Source organism: Electrophorus electricus, chromosome 4, assembly GCF_041902795.1.
Source record: "Electrophorus electricus isolate QZ-2024a chromosome 4, ASM4190279v1, whole genome shotgun sequence".
Classification (NCBI taxonomy): Eukaryota; Metazoa; Chordata; class Actinopteri; order Gymnotiformes; family Gymnotidae; genus Electrophorus; species Electrophorus electricus.
This window is the reverse complement of record NC_137500.1, coordinates 3,562,147-3,585,000: the sequence shown is the minus strand read 5'-3', so window position 1 is coordinate 3,585,000 and position 22,854 is coordinate 3,562,147. Positions and strand designations below refer to the sequence as shown.

The window sequence follows — 22,854 nt, the reverse complement described above, 5'->3', positions numbered from 1 at the left end:
CACACACAGCAATTGCCCAGAAAACAGAATATGTGAAAACCTTGTTTTTTTGTTTTTTTTTTCTTGTTTAATGGTTCCTCACAAGGTTTATATTTCCTTTTATCTTCTTGCAAGCAGATCCACACACACAGGCACGAAGCAGTAAGAACAGAGCCTCACCTTTGCACGCTGGTTGGCCACTCCAAGCTCCAGAGTGTATGCACGCGCGCGGCTGTGTGTCGCGTGTGTGCGCGCATACGCAGCTCTGTTGCCTTCTCTCTCTTTGTCTGAATGACTCCCCTCATCCGCAACTCATCCTGTGGCTTCTGTTCCACTCCGGCGCATGGGAAGGGAGGTTTGAGCAGAGAAGGAGAGGGAGGATGCACAGGATGCACAACAGAGCGCCCAGAATAAGCATCAAAACAAACAGACACCCTGCGCGACGGGCAAATGCGAGTTCCTCCATCACTTCTTCGATTCTTTACATACTCTTCCCCATTTAGTGCAGTTCTAAGAAATTCCTACTTCCCAGAAATCCCAGTGCCCAGAACTTCTCTGCAGTTCTTTTTCCTTCTTCCACTGAGTGGTTGCGCTACACAGCTAACACTCTTTCCCCATATGTTGCCCCCCTCATCTTTCTGCTGTGCACCTGGATGAGGGGCGCACACCTGTCTGGATCTTATTAAATGAGGTGATGAATCCCAGAGGAGTTGCTGAAATTCTCTTCCTCTTTTCCACAAACTTCTGATGTCACTGCTTCATTAGTGTGCTGGTGAAGAGCCTCCTCTCTCTCTCCCTCTCTCCCTCCCTCTCTCTCTCTCTCTCTCTCTCTCTCTCCTTTTCCTTCACTAAGTCTCCTCTTTCTTCTCTTACTTTTTTTTTCTCTCATGACAATCATTCTTTTCATGCGCTTCCACTGTTTGCATTGTGATCATGTCAAATGCATTAAGCTTTTATCACTTCCACCCGCCAGCTTTCATCAAGCCTTGTCTCAAAGGGAACAATGGAACACAGAATCTGAGTGCAAACACCTAAAAAAGAAAAAACAGGAATAAGAAAAAGAAAGTCTGTTTATTTTTATAACTCGTAAAGGCCATTAGACCATATTACCATCTGCACTTTCTTGCCACAACATTTTAAATCTCGTCTCATTCAGGCCGACAGTTTACTAAAAAGTCCCCTCTGAGAGCACTAAAAAACAGATAACAAAATGCTGGAGATCATTTTTCCAGTGTCTTGGCCTTTGTCACGGTGTAAGGCAGGATTTTCCCAGCTGTAGAAGACACGTCTTCTCAAAGAGTTTATGGCCCAGAAAGATTCCTTCCAAGATGTGAAGAATGCTGTGCATCGATTGGCTGCTGCTAGCGTCCATTAAAGTCTCTTCCTTCGGACTCTTCCTTCCTGGGCATGACCTTTCTTTTAGGGAAGACCCGAGCCTGGAAACCCCAGGCAGACGGGCCTGCTGAACTGTTGAACTGTCACTCGACTCTTAGGTCTTAACCCTAACTATTGCAAATAGGTCTGCGTAGCTGAACGGTAACGCAGGCAAGTGTCCAGCAGCACCCCAGACTGTGTGGAGAACGCCAGTTCCACTTAACTGACAACAGGACACTTCACGGCGAATATGCCGTGTCTTTTCCGAATTCAAAATAGCCATTTGGGTTACAACTTTACAGAATCAAAGTTGGCAGTCGCTCTGCGGCTAAAACGCACTCGACCTCTTCACAAGCATGCCCGGATTTCAGCCTGCTCCGGACTGTTCCCTTTTTAGCTTCTGCCCAAACCTCATGAAGCTGAGCAGGACTGGACACTGCTGTGAACTGTTTCTGGAAAAGGTTGCTCATTAAGAGAAAACAAACATGACCTAGATCTCGTAAACAAACCAGCAGATGCCATGGCTCTGCAAGACGTGATCGGCAGAGAAATCCCACATGAAACCCTGTAATGTAATTCCAGTTTAAGCGCATATCAGCTCCCATATTCCAACGGAATGAGCTGTGTAATCTTTCTCCCTAGTTTACTTTTAATTACGGAAATTTTATGAACTTACGCAATAGCACAAAACATAAGGGTTTCACAAACAACCTAAATATCGGAATCAAACTGACTAGTCAGTGTAAATGCGCAGCTTTGATTATGTGGGAAAAGATGATTGTAGCACCGATAGGGGCAAATCCAAAATCAGAGTCGTTTATACGGTCCAGGGTCATAGAGCCGACATGGAGAGTATGAGGAAACATGATTAAACAAAACCAACACACGAAGGCACACACAGGGAGCAGGCTAGGAAGTAAGGCTAGGAAACACAGGCTAAGATAAACACAAAGACACGGAGTACAAAGAAACAACCATAAGGAAACGCATTCAAACAGTCCAAACATTCAAACAATGAAACATTAATTCAAACAAATGAACAGCCACGACCAAGGCACACAACAGAGTTTAAATACATCAAATTCACAAAACTAGAAACAAAGGACAGGTGTAAGCGATCAGTGTGAGGACAAAACAAAACTATGGAACGGAACAAAACACAAGACATGGAAAACACAGAACATGGAAGGGACTGATCGTGACAATGATGTTTGCCAGTAAGGCAGACACTCTGATGTCAGAGTGTTAAGTGTCACACACACACATGATCTTTTCAGTAATATTGACATTATCTTGTTATTAAATGTTTTAATCATGGTCACCATGGTTATTCTTATCTGCCTGCCTGGAACTGTTGATCTTATCAGTAAACAAAATATTTTTGCTATCATAACAGTCACATTCTTACATTACTTCATAACTTCAGAGAGTGTTCAGTTCTTCCCCTTTTGATTTTAATGGTGTGTGAGTTTGTTTCTGTCTGTGTGTATATTCCAGGGCTGCAAAGAAACAGGACACTTCTGTAAAAGCATTTAGAATGCAGCAGCTGCTAACTGATCTCTGCTCTGTAATCACAGCAAATTACCTTTTTATATTTACCCTAAAAGACTGATGGCTCCAAGACTGCATCCAGCAACACATTTTTAAATTAATCTGTGAATGATTGTAAACGGAAACAAGCTGAATTAGAGCAAGTAATGACAGAGTGGACTATTTAATTTAAAATATATACTTTTGTGTTCAGTTGATCTATATAGTTCATCATCTATGATATTGCAGGTGATTCCTGATAGCAGTTAATGAGTAGTTAAAAAAGGCCATACACATTTAAACAGATCTGAATGACCGTTCACACAAACAGCGGGTTCAATCAGTATAAAGAGCACTAGTTGCAGAGATGAGATCTACTCCATTTTGCTTCTAAAAGCATGTCACATGGTTTCGAAGTAATGGGATGCAGGTAGAGCTTGTTGCTAAAGGATACAAACATAAACTGTGGTCAAAGTTGTATGAGATAATATGGAATGTGTTTAATTTACTTATTTATATAACAGTGCATACCTGGAGCATCTCTCACAAGTTTCCAAATCGGATTTAAACACACACACACACACACACACACACACACACACACACACACGCACACACACACACATACACCGTATTACTTTGATTAAAAAGCGATCACAAAGATGTATTTACAATAAAAATGTTGTGATGACAGATTGACAGTGTATTCGCAGTGATACTAGACTTTTTTTGTACAACCACTTCACAAAGTTTAGACTATGTTTAGCTTATACAGTGAGGTTGACTGACAGATGCAGATACAATCGGCAATTGGTTGAAATGCAGATTGAGTTCTTCTGTGGGTCACTGTTTCCAATCACACCTGCTCTTTTATTTATCTGCCCACGGCAACAGCTGGGCCAGTTCAGACAAGTGATCACAGAGCAGCGCACGGCACTGATGCTTGTCTGCTATGATTCTGACGATGATATGTATTTGTGGTTTAGGGAGTCTTATTCAGACCAGACCTCGAGTGCATATTACGCCCTTCAAAGTACACAGGAAGCCACCATAGGAAGAATTGTTCTCATTTGACAATTGCACTGGAATCAGAGGGCCGCCATCGCAGAAAAGTGGGTGTCCAGGTAATGGCAACAGTTGGCTAGAAGTGCTCTGCAAAGAAGCCAATGAGGGAATGTTGCACGTTGTACCCATAACCGAAACCAATCATATCGCTCGAGCTAAACCAAGGCAAATGTGGCTAACGAGTTGACTAACAGGTTTGGCATTGATGGGACCTCATTTAATAAATTTTAGAGTCTGGGATATAACATGGAGAGCCAGGTGTAGTTATGCCAGGAGAGATTACAGATTATATTACCTTCAGGTTTGTGAAACATGGCTGTCATTTTTGAATTACTGCTATATTAATACATGACACTTTTCTTTTGATAGAATGTTGGATGTGTTTCGCATTCTCCAGGGTATTTACATAGTGCACTAGGTGCATTTGGTGCATTTGGTGGAAGGAGGTCTTTTTCCTGTCCATTTGCTATTTCAGTGGGCAGAAATGTAAGTGTTTGTAATGTGGATGCGATGGCACACCTGGTCACAGCCCCAGGTGTGCCATCGCATCCACATCACAAACACTTACATTCCAATTTCCTGACACAGTTTTTAAAACCCACTTTAAAATGATGCTAGAGACCCACTCTTAGTTATGACCAAAAGTGTATTTTCCTGAGTTGAAATGAGTCAGGACACAAAGGTTCTGTCCAATTTCTTACAATTCTTTTGGTGTTGTACACTCCAGACTATTAAAAACAGGCTACTTCCCAAATAAGTACAAACCCACTGTAGCTACTAAATGTGAATCTGAACGTTGATGTGTTATTTTGCTTGCAGCTTCTTGCCAAGCTACACCTGCTGATAATATGTTAATTCCAACCCAACCCCTGTGTCGCGATTTTATGCCTTATTTTTAAATTTGTGCTATGATCATGAAAACATGGCCTTGTGTTTAATATTGTAATTGTGGGTGAGCTGTGATGGATTATGTCGCTCTTTTGGGGATATAAAAACCATTAAGATAATTAACCAGTGCATGGCTGGAGTACAGACACAGACAAATGTGGTTTTTGTTTCTAACTGTTTACACAACACTGACAGCTAAGAACCATGAAAACCATTAGAAGGATAATGGCATTGGCATCGGTGTTCTAAAGAAGGGCATTCAAGGCTGTTTGCGTCTTTCAGCCTTCCCTGGGAGCCGGCCCAGCCGAGCGGCTTGCCCGGGCTTCCATGTGCTTCTGAATGAGACATGCATAGGGCGCAAGGAATTGAAAACATGGGATGTAAATGAATCTGCTTCCACTTAGCTGGGAACATTTGGCCAGGAAGTAAAGCAGCACCATATGGGTTGGTCCTCTTCGGTCTGTCAGTTATTAACTGAAGTCAATCTGCCGTTCATATCAATGTTCAAAGAGGTCCGGCCCAGGGAAGTCTGGGGTGGAGACAGTGGAGTATCAGAGGTGAGGGTGTTTGGGGTGGAGACAGTGGAGTATCAGAGGTGAGGCTGTCTGGGGTGGAGACAGTGGAGTATCAGAGGTGAGGGTGTTTGGGGTGGAGACAGTGGAGTATCAGAGGTGAGGGTGTCTGGGGTGGAGACAGTGGAGTATCAGAGGTGAGGACGTTTGGGGTGGAGACAGTGGAGTATCAGAGGTGAGGGTGTTTGGGGTGGAGACAGTGGAGTATCAGAGGTGAGGGTGTTTGGGGTGGAGACAGTGGAGTATCAGAGGTGAGGGTGTTTGGGGTGGAGACAGTGGAGTATCAGAGGTGAGGACGTTTGGGGTGGAGACAGTGGAGTATCAGAGGTGAGGGGTCTTGGGTTGGCACACAGATGTACATCTAAGGGTTCTTCATGGTAACTGATGGAGAGGTTGAGGACACTTAAGATCAAAATGACCCAAGAATGGGCTCAGCTTTTTAGACTCCATTACTGCACTAAGAAGCAGTGCACTTCATGCAAGAAGGTGCAGGGCGCAAAAGAAGATGCCTTCTCATACAACCGTGATATACACTATGAAGCCTACCACACAGAGTGGCCACTGGAAAGGAATGGTACTGCACAACTGACTAGAGCGCTGTAACATCACATCTCATAACCATAATAACAACAATGGATATGCAGAATCATTAACAATGACGACAAAATACAAAATAGGGTGAATTTAAAAACTTGGCTTGATGCATTCCTTCCTTTGGGGATACCTTTCAGTTTCTGACTCAGTACAGAGACAGAATCACAACATATAGGTCACTGTTTAGTTCACCTGTCATTAACATTGTCCAGCAGCCAGACGGCCAGGTGCAGGTCTATGGGCACCTGTTTGGGGTGCTTACCGAGGGTTGGTGATCTGCCTGGTCCAGCACTGATCCTAAATGTGGATCCTGTTGCCGTGCCCACAGAGAGACAGAGAAGGGACCACAGACCACAGCAACATGCAATTATCCCAAACAAGAGGGCCAGGCCAAAGTTTTTCCACTGAGTCAAACAACAACACACATACACATGCGAAAGTACACTCAAGCTTCTCTGTCTAGAATTTCAACCATTGCCTCTTTTTTTTAATAAATGCATTTCTCACCCTCTCTGTCACTCACACCCCGCACAGCTCATGTCTCACGCGCTGCTCACAAACACATGCCCAGAAAACCATTACTTAGACAAGAATGCACACACTGTCACCTGTACCTTTAATCAAACAAACTTGAACAAACAAACAACAATCACACACAACTCTCAGCCACACTCAAATCACACATATTCATCCCAACACAGACGGGTGTAACCCATTTCTAACAGTGCTATTTGCAAAGCACATTATCACCTTAGTTGCACACTACTGTCCCCTCTCCTCTTATAACAGAGGCTCCTGTGTTCGGACATTTCTCTGGTAGTCAGCACGCAGGCATGTGTGCAGGGTTGGCGTGCAGCAACATTCCACACATGCCCTGGAGGGTTACCTGAGAGTGGCCAAGCCCAGCCAGGTAATGCGTGCCGCGTGCATGCACGCTGGATTAGCCTTGGAGGCTGTCCAACGATATCGGTGCTCACCCTGTTTTCTTAGAATGACCCACCGAGGGAGAGGGGTGGAGGTTGTGTGATCAAAGGGGTGATTGCGCGTAGGCCTTTTTATGGAAGCTAAGCAAGCCCATATGTTTTGAATGAGGCCAGTCTGCCTGCAACCTGGACACTAACACACTGACATATTATATAAACCGTCATATTCATTACAGAGACACTCAGAGACAAAGGGATTTCAGGCTTATTTTGGGGTACATGCAATCTGCAATCTGCCATTTGTTCCTATTTTGGTTGTTTTTTTGAGTAAACAGAAACATAATTGACAGTAATTTGATGCTCTTTGGTAAATACCATAAAACTACATCTACCATGTACGTGTTGATAATTAAAGTCGGTGTGCTATTACTATTAGTTGACCAAAGGCTTATAAGTGTGTCATGGCTGGATTTAAACTCATAACTGCTTAAACCAAAAGTTTACCATCCAGTTCCCTGTGGAGAGAGCAGAGAGTCACCCCAGAGTACTTAAAACAAGCCATGTTCTACGCAAGCACCACACTGTCAAGAGGTCTTGATTCCCACATAAATTCTGCTGAAAGCCCAACCACTGGCACAAAGTCGGTGGTTAAGCCTGGGAGCCCTGTTTCTGGGTTTACGATGGCGACATCTCAGTGAAGCTGGGAGATTACAGCACACACTGGGCCATACATTGTCTGCGTTCGGCAGTAGTGAACAGAAAGGCTCTCCGTGACCTGGTGAGCTTGCATACAGAGGGGCTGCACACAGAAGAAAAGACAAACAGGCAGCAGCAGCAGCAGCAGAAGCCGGAGCACCTTCAAAACATGGGAGAGTGGCTCGCTAGGCCTGTGACTGTGATTCAGATCTAATTCAGTCGAGAGAAATGTGGGATTGGGAAAGAATGGGACATAAAATGGATACAGATGGAAGGCTTGCTTTGAAAAAAGAAAATAAAGCCAATATTTGCCAGAATAAGCAGCTTTGATTTGTAAAGTAAAATCAGTGCTTCTATGTGACATTTCTGTGTAAATTCTAGGACAAGGATGTATTTACACAGCAAAAATCTATTAGGGAAAATGGAACACAATGTGGTCATCACTTTCATCCCTCAGTTCTCTGTCAGTTTCCTCTCGCTTTCTATAATTCCAATGTGAGCTGTTCCAACATGTCAGGCATTATGTCCAGGTGATAGCTACAGGCCCTGCTGAGACATTCCTTAAAACGTTTCATTATGGCCTGCAGCTCCATGGCTTGATGCATGTTAGATCTGTGCGCTAAACCTCAACAGTGAATCCATCTAATTTTTCATGAACACGCAAGAAAGACAAGGCTTTATTGGATGATGTCATTTCGTGAAGGCATAGTGCCTTTAAAAGTCATAGCAAAGGGTGCTTGAAGGAATCTTTGCATTTAGGAATGATGGGTTGTTTTGCTTTTTAAATATGATTTGGGAGTTCTCTTTTTTTCTTTTTTGAACCATAATGCCAAGAGACCTAGATTGGCACACCGGTCTATATGATGAACCTCTGTTCCTTAAAACAACATATTTATCTGTAAGATGTACTCTGAGCAGGAATATTAACTGCCCTGTATGTTTTCCTGTTTGCATGGAGTAATGATTTTGATGATTGTATTGTACATTATATATTGTAATAGTCTGAAAAGAATGGCTTATTAGTTAAGCTGCCACAGTTTACCTATCAAGACGTTAGGAAAATATATTTTAAAAAATTCAAACCTTGGCACCATACTGTTGCCCAGAAATTCCAGGATAAAAAATGATTTCTACTCTACTGACTTAGTATTTCAAGTTGTTTCGGGCTTGTCATTTGGTTTGACACTGATTGTCTAAAGAAAGTTAGACCTGTCCTGTAGGTAATTAAAATGAGGTGAATTTGAAAAGGGTCTTGTTAAAACTCGCCGACCATTCCTGATAAATGTTAGAGAAACACAGTGTGTTGTGTGCAGCGTTAGCGCAGAACATGGCTCACAGCGATCTGGACAGCTTGCCCTCGGGTCTTGAACTGGTCCATAATCTTAGTGTTTTCCAACATTGTGCCTTAAAATTGTGCAGCCGAACCAAATGTCCCATGGGTCAGGAGTGCATGCCAAACAGAGCCTGTGGGGACTGGTCACTCCACATTCTGAAAAGGTTTCAGTAGATGTTATCGTAGTCTAGTTATCGGGGCAAAAAAACTAGTTAGCTATAGGCTAGCTTTTGTGTACTGAGAGAGTAAACTGACTTTTATGAAGGCACTAAACACGGAAAGTTAAATTAATTCCTCGGACACAGAGTGAAGTAATTAAGAAGCATAATACCAGCACCTGCATCACTCTCAGAAGACTGCATAGCAAGGGTGGAAGCACACAGCCACACCACCCTAATGACACTACCCATCTGTCAGCAGAGGCAATAAGAACAGCCTGTCACGCACGGTCGTGGTTCCCCCTCAGTGGTGCCTGCACGTTAACTCTGAGCGGAGCCACACTTATCAGTCACCCGTGGGGGTGTGGCCAAAGCAAGGGCTGAGGATGTGAGTGGTGAAAGACACCCACTCATCTCAACTCCACTACCATTCTTTCTCCATGTAGCCCACTGACAGGATCGCTGCTCAACTTTACCCAAACCTCCACACCCATGGAGGTGTCAGAAAAACAACTCTGAAAGGAGAATCCAAGCTCACTGAAAGATGATCTTGGAAGCTTATTTAAGGCTGGGAAGACAGGGATTACAGAATATCCGTCACTTAAACCTTTTGTTGGCTTTGTCAGCTCATAGATGATGGTGAAAACGCATAGTGAGAATGCGGCAAATTGAAAGTAGGTGACATTGGTGACATGCATAAGGTCTGCAGGAGGATGGGCCGAATATGAATGTTTTTGCTTGTTAGCGGCGGCGGCTGATGTCACAGTTATCAAAGACTACCCTCCCTCGGCCTGACGGGCTCCACTCACCATCAAACAACAGATGACCCAAGAATCCACGCACAAAATATCAAGCCTATGACTTTGTTCTCCAGTGAGGTATCCCCAGCATGAGGAACGAACGATAGCAATTCATTCTACCGTGGCAGCATCGCAGCACTTTGTCCCTGTGCTCACCCTTCTTATCCCCCTGAATGTCTCATCTTGAGGCCCAAATGGTTCAGCCCTGCGGAAAGCCTGTTTTCTAAAGTCTGAAGTTACCGTTCTGCTTTGATGTGTGTTTTCCGAGAAAAGACAGCGATACCCGCTAACTATCTGTGACTTATTACTCCAACAACAAGGTTCCCGAGGGGCCAAAGCTTATTAATAGACATTTTTCACCGTATCTGACCCCAACGTGTCTCTCAATGTGTAAAGAACAGGGCCACTGTGGTGAGGAGTGAGGCATGAGGCTACAGGGATGTGACATCCATCACGAATGCTTGCAGGTGAGGCACTGAGGCTGACAATGGTGTGCGCACACCATCTCACTCAAATCTACTTATTATCCAATATTTTTCAGAGGATGTGATGTCATCCTCACAAATCAGGTCCATTACAGCTGCACCATTCATCAGATCTCCTGCCAAACATCCACATCTCTAAATGTATTAGGAGTAACTATAATAGGAAAATGTTCATGAAAATGATAATGATGTAGACAGTCTGTTTTAAAATGTAACATGGGCAGGTGCGAGAGAAGCCATAAACTATGAGGGAGGAGATGTTAATTTTTGCAATAAATAAAGCTTGCATATTAATATTCCCCAATATGGTGATGAAAGATCACATTTTCAAAGTCACTGTATTACAGCACAAAACAATGTCCTACAAGATTCCTATAAAAATCTAAATGTTTATATGTTTAAGTTTATATGTTTATTAAGTGGTATTACAAATCCCAGACTATATAAACCTAACAGTTTATATAAGTCAAGTGAATAACAATGTGCCTGTCAAATAAACTAATAAAAAAGAAAATTTCATCCTATGTGGGAAGCTTAGAGGAAGCTTTTTTGTGCTGAGAAAAATCCATTTCTCAGACTCGGCAGATCGGTGTCCTCTCAGCTCCCTGACGTTTCAGAGACTTCTTTCGTGGCTTCTAAACCTCATGTCTTTGGCCTGCACTCACACTCTATTTATGCAAGGAAATAAAGCCAAAAAGTCAGCCCCTCCTAAATCTGTAAACTGCAATTAAGCTAAATTCCAAGTTTATTTCCAAATGGCGTCCCTGCTCCAGACCATGCGAGAAACTGGAGTCTAAAATTATCACACTTTGGGTCAGGCAGCCCATGAGAAGTCAGTCCATCTACTCTTCTCTCCAGGCCCCATGCGCGTCCCCTGTCTGATCAGACTAGAATGGGTTAATTTCAGTCCCACTCTCTGATCAGACTAGAATGGGTTAATCTCAGTCCCACTCTCTGATCATTCTAGAATGGGTTAATCTCAATCCCACTCTCTGATCATACTAGAATGGGTTAATCTCAGTCCCACTCTCTGATCATACTAGAATGGGTTAATCTCAGTCCCACTCTCTGATCATACTAGAATGGGTTAATCTCAGTCCCACTCTCTGATCAGGCTAGAATGGGTTAATCTCAGTCCCACTCTCTGATCAGGATAGAATGGGTTAATCTCAGTCCCACTCTCTGATCACACTAGAATGGGTTAATCTCAGTCCCGCTCTCTGATCACGCTAGAATGGGTTAATCTCAGTCCCACTCTCTGATCAGGCTAGAATGGGTTAATCTCAGTCCCACTCTCTGATCAGGCTAGAATGGGTTAATCTCAGTCCCACTCTCTGATCACGCTAGAATGGGTTAATCTCAGTCCCACTCTCTGATCAGGCTAGAATGGGTTAATCTCAGTTCCACTCTCTGATCAGGCTAGAATGGGTTAATCTCAGTCCCACTCTCTGATCACGCTAGAATGGGTTAATCTCAGTTCCACTCCCTGATCAGGCTAGAATGGGTTAATCTCAGTCTCACTCTCTGATCACGCTAGAATGGGTTAATCTCAGTCCCACTCTCTGATCACGCTAGAATGGGTTAATCTCAGTCCCACTGGCTCTGTCTCTACCACACTGTGGAATATATGATAGGTGACAAATAAAAAGAAAAATCTCAGGAGATAAAGGCAATGACAGCAGTTATGGGCAGATGCAGGAAAGGTGAAGATTATACAATGACAAATTTCTTCTTGCATTCTAATCCACCTTTGTGGAAGAATAAGGGAACGGTAGAGTTCTGTTTCTTTTTTACACGAAAGAATACTGCAAATGTAAACAGAGGTGTAAAGAATGTTTATATTAGGCCAGTACAGATGAGCAGAAATGAGTGAACTGCACAGGAAGAGGTGTTACCCAGCACATCAGAGAGCCTAAGGGGGAAGACGCTGTTATGTAGGTGGGGCTGCAGAGGTCAGCAGAGGTCAGCAGCTCAGCTGTGTACTGACTGGTCTGGAAGTGAAGGATGCATATATGATTCGCTCCACCAGTGAGCAGCAGCGTCTCGAGCAGGTCGCAGAGTGACAGGCATGTAATCGGAAGTTCCAACAACTGTGTCATTTCACCAAATTCTTGCTGGGACGGTGGTGATCAAAAACAAAACAAGATTTAGATTTTTATAGTGGACTGAGTGAGCGTGAACCCAAGATTATGCCTTAGCCTACGTGGTCAGAGGTAGAAAACACAGGGAGGGCGTGCACACAAACAAGCGCACATACGCACACGCACACACACACACACGCACACACACACAGACACACACGCACACACACACAGACACACACACGTGTGCGCACACACACGCACACCCACACATACGCGCACACACACACACACACAGTCAAGCACAACTGGTCAAGAAGGTGGCATATTTACCTTAAAGGGCTGATCTTGATGAGTCAGTCTGATTGCTCTGAGACAGACAGAAGAGCTGAGCTCAGCAGATCTGAAAAAAATAAAACCAACACTAAGAGAAAAGAACCCACTGATATCTGGGTTTCGATATCTAGGAAAACCTTGTTTTCCATGATTTGGCATCCGTTTAAAGAGAAGGAGGAGTGAGGGGTGTTTCCCTTTAATTGCGTGCATTATTTATTTATTTTTTTACAGCCTTGTGTTCTTTTTTTTAAAATGATGTTTACTGTTTATTTCACACAGACATGAAAGTGCTCATTCACCAACAGGCTTACTGACGTCTTCGACAAGGAATTTATTAGACCAAACACTGATGCGCAGTAGGATAAACTTCCAGAGCACAGGGTAGGGAGGCCGTCACCACACAGATTAATTATAACCAACCTGGCAATCCAGGACGTGAACAGTTCAGAGTACATAGCTGTGAAAATAAACCAAAATCTTACTATTTGAGAATTTTGGTCAGATGAGGTGTGTTTTAGTCAGTGAGAATAAAAGGAAACTGGTTTGTGTCCGCTGTTTCACATGGGGTGATCCGTTCAACATGTGGACAGACACGCCTAAGACCGCTGAGGTTCAAAGCTGCTCAACACATGTGGTGCCAATCTGTGCAAATGGACATACAGTCGACAGTGCTACAGGTGTGTGTGAGAGAGAGAGAGAGAGAGAGAGAGAGAGAGAGAGAGAGAGAGAGAGAGAGAGAGAGAGAGAGAGAGAGAGAGAGAGAGAGTGAGAGTGAGTCAGTCAGAGTCAGACATATTCAAAGGTAGATAGCAGCAACCATAATCATATATATATATAAATATACAAACTCAAACTCACTATCACAAGCACTTAAACCTGTAAGCATACTTTAAAACACATCTTCAGCGCTGGATGGAACAATTTATTATGGACGAGTCTGAAAGAACAACCTGTGAAATGTTATTTCCCATGAAACTTTATAAAAGTGTCCTATGATAAGCAATTAAGGCTAATAACCAAAGATAATGAGTGAAGACCATGCTAAATCAAGACATTAGACAAAAATCTTAGAAAAACACATATTTCTTCAGGCATGGGAGTGTGTTTGTGTGTTGGATGGCGTGACAAACAGCTGCAGACTAATATGAGCTCACTGTCCTTAAGGGTACAGTGCCTGCCAATGAATGAAGATGCAGCCTCAAGACAGAGAAGTAGGAGCAACTCCTCAGCAGAGCCTGGGAAAGGTCACTGTTGGCTGTGAGGGTGTCTGAACACTCTGGGGCCTAAACCCTTGACTCATCTATGCTCCACAGTCTTACAAAGTACACCAAACAATTGTTTAAACAACATACACAAGATAAGTCACACAGCTGGTAGCGTGCCAGAGTACGCTTGGTATGGACAATCCTTATAACACTAACAGCAACGATATACAAATTACAATAACACGCAAGCACACAAATGAATATGTGCACACACACAAACACATCCACTCAATGTATTGGGGTTAATCATACAGTGTGTTTAATCTAGGGCTGGGATTAATCATAGAGTGTTTTTAATCTAGGACTGGGATTAATCATACAGTGTGTTCAATCTAGGACTGGGATTAATCATAGAGTGTGTTTAATCTAGGACTGGGATTAATCATACAGTGTGTTTAATATAGGACTGGGATTAATCCATGACTGGAAAACTTCCACTAGTCAGTAAACTTGTGGTAAATATCTATAAATGTTATTGCACGTGATTTTTAAAATCTGGATTAAATTGGATCGATCCATTATATGTATTCAGTTTCTGTTTATCATTTTCCGTGCACCTTTCATTTAGAGAAGCCCACACTAGACACTTTTCAACAGTTATTAAACAGACAGTGAGACACACTTTTAGACACATGTAGAATCCAGTAGGTCTTCACATCTGTACCACACATTGAAGCCGTCTACCACATATTCCTCATGAATTATTACAGTTTTAAAAGCTGAGGGTAAAAAAGGGTCAGATATACAGATACAGCCATGGTCAGACAAAATAGGCCCTTTTTCCATTTGCTCATACGGGGGTCATGATCACAGGTTTACACTGTCTGGTGCTCTCCAGTTCAGCAGGCAGTCTATAAAATGTACAGTCTGTTTGGGACATTAGGGACCAAATTTATGAGCACTGTATCAAGCCTCCGTGTCCCTGTGAGATCTGAAGGGTCACCCTGCATGGCCCAGAGAAAACACACAGCACTAAGTAAGGCTAACTACCTGGATTCTCCATGCTGACCTCACTGTTACACACACTGCCCTGCTAAACACCCAGAAGATAGCTGGGAACACTTTCCAATGCCTGAGCCAACAATTCAGTCAAAAGTGCTAGAAAATCTCATGACAGATTTATAGTTGAAACTATTTACCAAATGTGTATTAGACATAATATAATATCATATTTGCTCATTTGTATGATGATGTTGTATGGAAGAAAAAGTTGGTTTAATGATTTAGACAGGATACTGCATGCCTATTCTCACTCACGTAAACCTGGATTTCCTGGTTCTGATCACTGCTATGTTTTTCATATTATTTTTGAGCTCATGTGGTTGCAAGCAGTAACCAATAAAATAAACAGGTAGTTTTGTATAAACAGGTTATTCATGAAATGCACTATTTTCATGGGTATAACTGTCTTTTAGCACCATTCTTAACTCTCACCCATTCTGTTTACATTTATGGCATTTGGCAGACACTCTTATCCTGAGTGACTTACTTAGTGCTTTGTCACCAGATTAGTGAAATGTTTTCACCTGTCTTATATTTTGCTTTCCTCACCAGTAGTATTTAAGTCTGGACTTTTGTTCATTCCAGTGAGAAGAATTGCCAACGTTATCTCTGGTTTACTGAGTGTTCTCGTCCTGTGTTAGTCATCTTTGTGTTTTTGACCCTCTCTCAGATTATTGCCTTTGCTTGTCTGTGGGTTACCTTTTGCATTTCTCCATTTTGATTTTGGTCTGCTCTGTTCTAGTCTTTTGGAATTGCCCAATACTGTTTTGGAAGCAGCCGCGTAGATTCCTGTCCTACTGATTTCTTCTTTCAGTAGTTCCACAAATCCTCATAAACACTGATCAAAAAAGTCTTGGTCAAACCTTGTAATGCAGAATGAAGTTGGCCTGCAGTTGTATGCATGGAAATATAGATACTGCTGTAGTAATGCAGTAATGTACATGATATTTATTCGGCCAAGTATGCTCTTATCTGTGGTGTTTGTGTATTGTTTTTGGCCCTATTTATTCAGGTATATGCCATCAAGTGTAGCTCATGCTTTATGTCTGAAGTTACATGATGTTCTCTACTGCAGCTCTTCGTGTGGGGTGCCTCAAACGTCCACGTAGGGCACCATTTTATTTTATTTTATATGCTTTCCTTTGGTATGCCTAATATAGCATTTTAATATTTCTCTGCTGATGATACTAAGTTGTATTTAACTGAAATTAAAAACATAAGACTCTTGTAGATTGGTAAATCTAACTGGTTGTCCAGCACTGATACAGGACTCAATGGCTTACATTTTATTTTGATAATAATATAAAAACCTTTCTTGTTGGACCTAAAGTTACAAATAGCGCTCATGTCTTTCCATTGTTAAATGCTAAACCCTTTTTTAGAAATTCAGGTACCTTCTTTGACCCATTTCCACTTTTCGTCTTCAGCTCATAAAATTCAGCAGCCCATCTTCTCACTGCAACTAAGCGTGGGACCATGTTATTCCACATAACTCCACTGTTGGCTTCTCTTCACTGGGGCGACTTTTACAAGTGTTTTCAAAAACTTGGTGCCATCCCACTATGCTCTGCATGAAGTGGCCCCTACAGGCTCTTCAGAGAGCCCTTTGACTGTCAAACCTTTAGGGTTCCTAGATGTTATTAGAAAAAAAAAGATCAAATAAAAGACTGCTTTTGCAAAATATTAACTTTGTAAAGTTCAGATTCTGTGAGTCTTGTTAAGAAATGTTTAAAGATCTGTTTTTATTTGCCTGCTCTTAGTGACCACTGAGTCATGTTGGTAAGTGTAATGTCACAGCCTGTGGTCTGGGATTGTGTTTTATTGATTGAGTGATGTTTGTGCGTTTTGCTTTGTGATGCACTATGCTATATAAAAACAATATTTACTTAGTTGCTCACAATATAAGATATGGTTAAGTGAGCCAAGTGAAAGTAGTCTGGAAGACCAGGATCTGATATGGGGACCTGAGGGATTAAACAGCAGAGAGGAAATAGGTGGCAGGTGTGTAGTGAGGCAATAACTGGCTGAGATTTGGGAAGTGATTGTGGAGTGTGATTGGTGGATGTGCAGTAATTGGTGGGCGTGATGACTTTTCAATGTACTTGGTAATTAATTTGCTATCAGTTATCATTAATAATAGGTTATGAGGCCTGCAAACAAAGCATTTATCTTTCTTGCTTTTCACGCAAAATCACAATATTTACATTACATATTGACATTACTTTTACATTTGGCAGACAATTTTAATCAGAGCCACTTACATCAGCATGCACAAACAAACATATGCACGCACACACACACACACACACACACACACACACACACAAACACACAATGTACTTTATAACATAACACCACCAACGACCCTGGATAAACATTAAGTCACAGAGCAGCATCGGGGAAAGAGTCAGCAGCTGTGTGTATTCCTGCCATATATCTGCCATATATATGTACATTTGGGCTTACATTCCTGCATTAGGCCCTTGCCCCAAGGTTCACCTTGGCCACTGAAAAGGCGTGAAGTCAAGAGTGTGAGTATAAACATGAGCCTGGTTGTTGCGGCAGAATACCAGCCCCATGCTGTAAATCAGCTGCTAGTTGAAGGCCAAACAATGCCAGGCTAAAGCTAAACAGCTCACTCTGGCTCCCATTAGCTATGAGTCAACAGCTCATTGGAACCATCAGTCACAGAGATGTGAACAGCCCTGTGCTCAGAGTTGAAGCTCCGACTTCTGCTCATTATGTCGGCTGCATGCCCCAAAGGTACATTTATCCTTCAAACAAGAATATGAACTTTAATTTACTTTTTTTTTTTCACTGCTTTGAAGTGAACTCAAATATATCACACTCAAAATTTTGCAATCATTATTCAACTTTTTACCTCAAGCTAAGAGCTTCCCGTGGGAATCTATAGATATGGAAAGTGAGGTTTTATAGAACAGACACCAGTTGTACAATATAGCTGAATTCAAACACTGAAAAACTATAATTTACTGCAATGACTAGCATGTTGTGGTTTTGCTACAAAGGAAAAACGTGAAGTTTACATATGAGACTTCAATTTTGGCAAGATCATGCCTTTGATGGCTATCACATTATTTAGTCTTGCTTCATTCAACCATGGGGAATACCCTGCATCGAAAATGGCAATGAGAGCACTGGGATATGGTGAACTATATCCACGTTGCCTTCCTGTTTAAGTATTTCTAAAAGTCAAATGTAGTGTGGAAAGAAAGAGGACACAGGGTTGAGTCACTGATAGCGCTTGTCCTAAGACAGGATAGATAAAAGACAGAAAGTCTGAAAGGAAAAAAGAGAGACGTCACAGAGGGGGACAGCGGAATAAAGAAAACAACGTATCTTTGAAACATCTCATCAGTCACAGACAAAACAAACACAACCATGGCCTCTCTCTTCTTCCTCTGCCTCTCTCGTCCTCTCTAATCTTCTCTCACCTACAGCTCTGGTGTAGTGTAAGCTTTCCGCCCACACCTTGGCTTCCCGAAAAAACTAGCAAAACGCGCTCGTCATCGCACACTTTCACGTTGCCAATTATGCCAACAGTTATTATGCGGTATCTTTTACAATACCTATGAGGTCATCTGGAGAGGGGACTGGAGATATCGGCTTACTCCAGACCACTACAGTGACACGGGGCCGCACCACATCATAAGGTTAGCCCAGATTTGTTGACTCGCTGGAAGTGTTTACTGAGATCCTTAAGCCTCCTGGTTTCTCAGCTGAATCATGGTCTTAGAAGACTGCACAGCTTAGGCATGCACATTTCTAGAGACCATGACGCCAAAGGTTCTGGGCTGTAACCATGTCATCATGAGTCTGTGGGGTGCGATGGGACGGCATTCAGTTTAGAAACCAAGAAAGGAAACTAGCATGGATAGAAAGCTCATAAACAGGGACTCAACAGCCATTTGGCTACACTGTAACTACAATAAATACATGTGCAAATAAGGAAACAAAAAGCTGAAATGAATAACTACACTGCAAAGACTGATTTGCTGTAAGACACCTGTTGCCTTACACAATACACAGCCACAAAATTATTACAAACATAAGAACACTGATTAATAAGAAGAGCACCTCTAATTCCAAGAAAAATAAGAAGAGAGCCAATGAGGAAGGACATTTTTCACCATCTAAATGGAAGGCTACAGGGCATTCCCTGATGCACAACGATACATCTGATCACCAGTGAGAAATGAGCCTCCCAGTTAGCAACAAGTAACAACTTGCCATTTGCCCAAGACACCACACACCTGCACTGCTGCACTGGCCTGCAGTGTGTTTCTCATGGGAATGTGTATGCGTGAGTGCAATCACGTATGTATTGGGAAAATCCCTTTTAATGGGATTAATGGGATAAAGATGGGATAAAGTCATGTTCCTGATGCATACCCACACATCCTCTTAGTTCGCATTTGAACTTCACTTTATTCACTCAATCCAAAGCAGTTCCACTTCCAATGTTTTATGGCCAGTAAGTGTCTCTACTTGTTTTTAAAAAAGGAACAGTGAATTAATTCCAGGATAGGCCTAATGTGCTCCATACTGCTTTGGCTTGTTCAGACCCTCTTAACTCAATGCAGAGGCTCCAAACACCTTTTCCAGTACTGCATTGTTGGCTCCTCCATTAACCTGTGTTCCATACTGTCAATCAATCATCTCCTCGGCTTTCAGATCCGTTTACTGGACGACACATGCTTTAATAGTCATGCAGTGAAGCACAAAGTAAGCCTGGCGGCAGGACGCTGCTGGTGGTCTGAGGATGTTGTACCGAGAAAGAAACTCTTTTGATATGTACACGTGGCAAATCAGTAATGAGTGTAAACTGTTTTCATAACACTGAGTTCTGAGAGTTTCTTAATATTTTCATGATCAGAAATGGTCCAAGTCCCAGTCAGAAATAGTCAAACCTGCCATAACTGGCTATAAACTTTAAAGTTTATTAACGTACTAAATTAGTAGTGAATACTAATTTGGCTGATAACATAACAGCATTTAATCATATTGCTTGCTATAAAGGACCATTCTGTTTAATGATTTCTTCTTAGAAATGTTTTGAAATATTCTTTTTTTTCCCCCCCAAAAAATATGTATGTACATTGTACCAAATGTAAGGTACACATATCTAGTAAAAGAACATTCAGTTTATATTTGATATTGTTCTGGAATGTTCTGGATTGTTCTCTCTACATATTGTTCTCTCTACATTTAATTGGATAGTTAATAACTAAGGAGATTAAACTTATATTCAATCAATTACACTGGGCAACAAAATGTGCACCACGATAGGTAGACTTTATAATACATTTAACCCTGAATTCAATAAGGATATTATTACACTTAAAATATGTATAAATCTACTTCTAAAATATACACTACATGAGTGTTGCCTATATTTGTCCTAAAGGAAAATCCTTCTTCAGTGTCCATTAGTAGTCTGCCAACATACAGGGGCTCCACATGAAAAAATACATAATATACAGATATTTTGTGCAGGAAACAAAATCATTATTGCCCAGTGCTATCATAACATTTCAGTTGATAATTCAATATACTTTGTTTTTGACAAAATACCCAGAATTTCAGTAATGAATGTGCACTTTTTAGGAATTGACTGCAGTATTTTGGTTGTGACCACAACTTTTGATTTGAACAGTTGTATCATATTCTCTTAATCTTTTAACCAATCTTAAGTCAATATACTCTTTATTATGAAAATATATTACAAACACAGATGTTCTATGATCAATTAAATATAATAAAGAATTATTTATGGTATAATTATTGTTTTTATCAGCTATATCCATATATTTGGAAGAAGAGATGAATTAGCATCTTGCTGATACAGCTTACTCTAGATGAGGAATGGTTTTAAATAATAACTCAAGGGAGTTCAGCTTCAAACAAGAAAAGTTCAATAACAGCATTGATAATTAAGCTTAGGCTGTTAAGCTTCTGAACATGGTTTCTAACTAATGTATCCCCCAAATGTCTCTAACTAGACAGATCGAACATCTTAAAGAAAAATATCTCACACATATTAGAAAAAGCTGTGTAGTTGAATTATGGACAGATATTAAACTCGAGGATTGATCAAACATCTCTATTAATGAACAGTTAACATTTTTTGAACACTTATTTGCATTTACACTTTTTTTTTTACAGAAATCAAGATAATTCTAGCACTAATGTTTTCTGTCTTCATCAGTTTAGATTTTTATACTCTGCTTTTAGGATTCTTTGGCTGATCTGGAGAAATATAGCTGGTAATGAAACCTTACATAAAAAAGCAATTAAATAAAGTCTGAATCGAAAGGAATAGGATTATCAAAATGGAGAATGGCCAAGTGAAAAATGAAATGTTTGTATTACAAGCTTCATGTAATGGAACTACAAAATTGAAACGAGTGAAAAAGAGCAAGACATCTTCTTCCTCAGCTTCAGTGATTCCAGGGTAAGGATCGCCGTGATACGTAACAATAGACCAACTTCCAATAAGGTCTTTGGTGGAATCATCAAATGGAAAGAGAGTCCCTTCACACCCGAAGCTTGAGGTGGATTGACTTTCTTTTCCAGGCCGTTGGTTCATCTTTTCCAGGCTGTTGGTCAGCAAAAGTGGAAACCAGGACTGATAGCCCCTCTGTCGGAGAAGCAAATATCCGTGCTGTGCCAGAGGTAGTACAGGGAACTTGATGAATTGCCAGCGTACCTCTGATGATGGGCAGTTCGTTTGGCAGGAGGGCACTTACTCTGTGTCTGAAAGAATATGGAACACAAGACAAGATACAAGTGCATGTTGTTTTATTTAAAAGAAAGGAAACAACAAGTACAAAAGAGAAAAATTAAAAGAAGACAAACCAAACCAAAGGCATAACTCAATGAAGTGAAACATAGAATACAACAAGGAACTCACATCAATGCTATGCAATCCAGACATCAAACAATAACCAATTCTGAGACCAGAGAACCCAGGGTATAAATACACTGAGAAAGTAAACAGGAAGAGGAAACACCTGAGACCAATCAAGGGAGTAGATTAATAAGACATAGAACGGGGCAGAGAAAGAAGACCAAAAAACTAAACAAAACCAAAGCACATGGTGCCATGGGAACCATTATTCCAGGGGGAAACCATGACACTCTAGATATTCTTCTTCCACAAAGATGAGCTTGATTTCGGTGAGGGGAAGGACTACATCATAGAGAGCTTTTTGTTGTAGGTATGTCAGTACACCAGCCAACTTGGGAATCTGCAGTTCTCTTTCTGGTGGCTCCTACACCACTTGGAGGCCCTTTGCTGTGGACAGTTTCCAGGATACTCAAGTCTCCATCATCAAATCCCATCTGAAAAGGAAAGGTGCTGGTGAAATAAGCCCATATATTGCATTGTGGGCCAATCGTTGAAGAGAAGTTTCTGTATGCTCAGACGGCTCTGCTGCTGGTACTGGAGGACTGGTTCAAGTGGAGCTCAAACAGCATGAGGATCATGTTTCAGAGAAGGCGACAAGGCAGAAGCCCATACTACCGTCTATTTATCTACCACCTTACCGATGCTTAGGGAAACAATAGAAAATGGTTTTGTTCTGTGGAAAGGTGAACAGGAAGGTTTAGCATGAGATCTGACCGCTAGCATCAGTTCTGATGTGAATTAAGCATTGTGTTCATTCTGTTTTGTTCATTCCGCTTGACTCAATTTTTCACAATATTGTTTTTCATTACAAGTTCTTTTATAGGTGAACCTCAGACATGGGC

General features: G+C 41.6%; 1 protein-coding gene across 16 annotated transcripts in view; it reads right to left on the bottom strand.

The window, feature by feature from the left end:
• znf469 (zinc finger protein 469) overlaps positions 1-22,854 on the bottom strand; it is a 185,001-nt gene that overhangs the window by 78,594 nt on the left and 83,553 nt on the right. For 10 of the 16 annotated variants that reach the window (XR_014123064.1, XM_081711847.1, XM_081711845.1 and 7 more), the window contains one exon: positions 12,812-12,881. Coding sequence is in view for 9 of the 16 variants with exons in the window: in XM_081711850.1 (XP_081567976.1) it covers positions 12,812-12,881 (70 nt within the window). In the remaining 7 variants the exon portion in view is untranslated. Of the gene's footprint in view, positions 1-11,616; positions 12,512-12,811; positions 12,882-20,887; positions 21,859-21,892; positions 22,447-22,854 lie in introns of those variants that run through there. The other 6 variants (XM_081711842.1, XM_081711843.1, XM_081711844.1 and 3 more) reach the window with 3 other exon arrangements.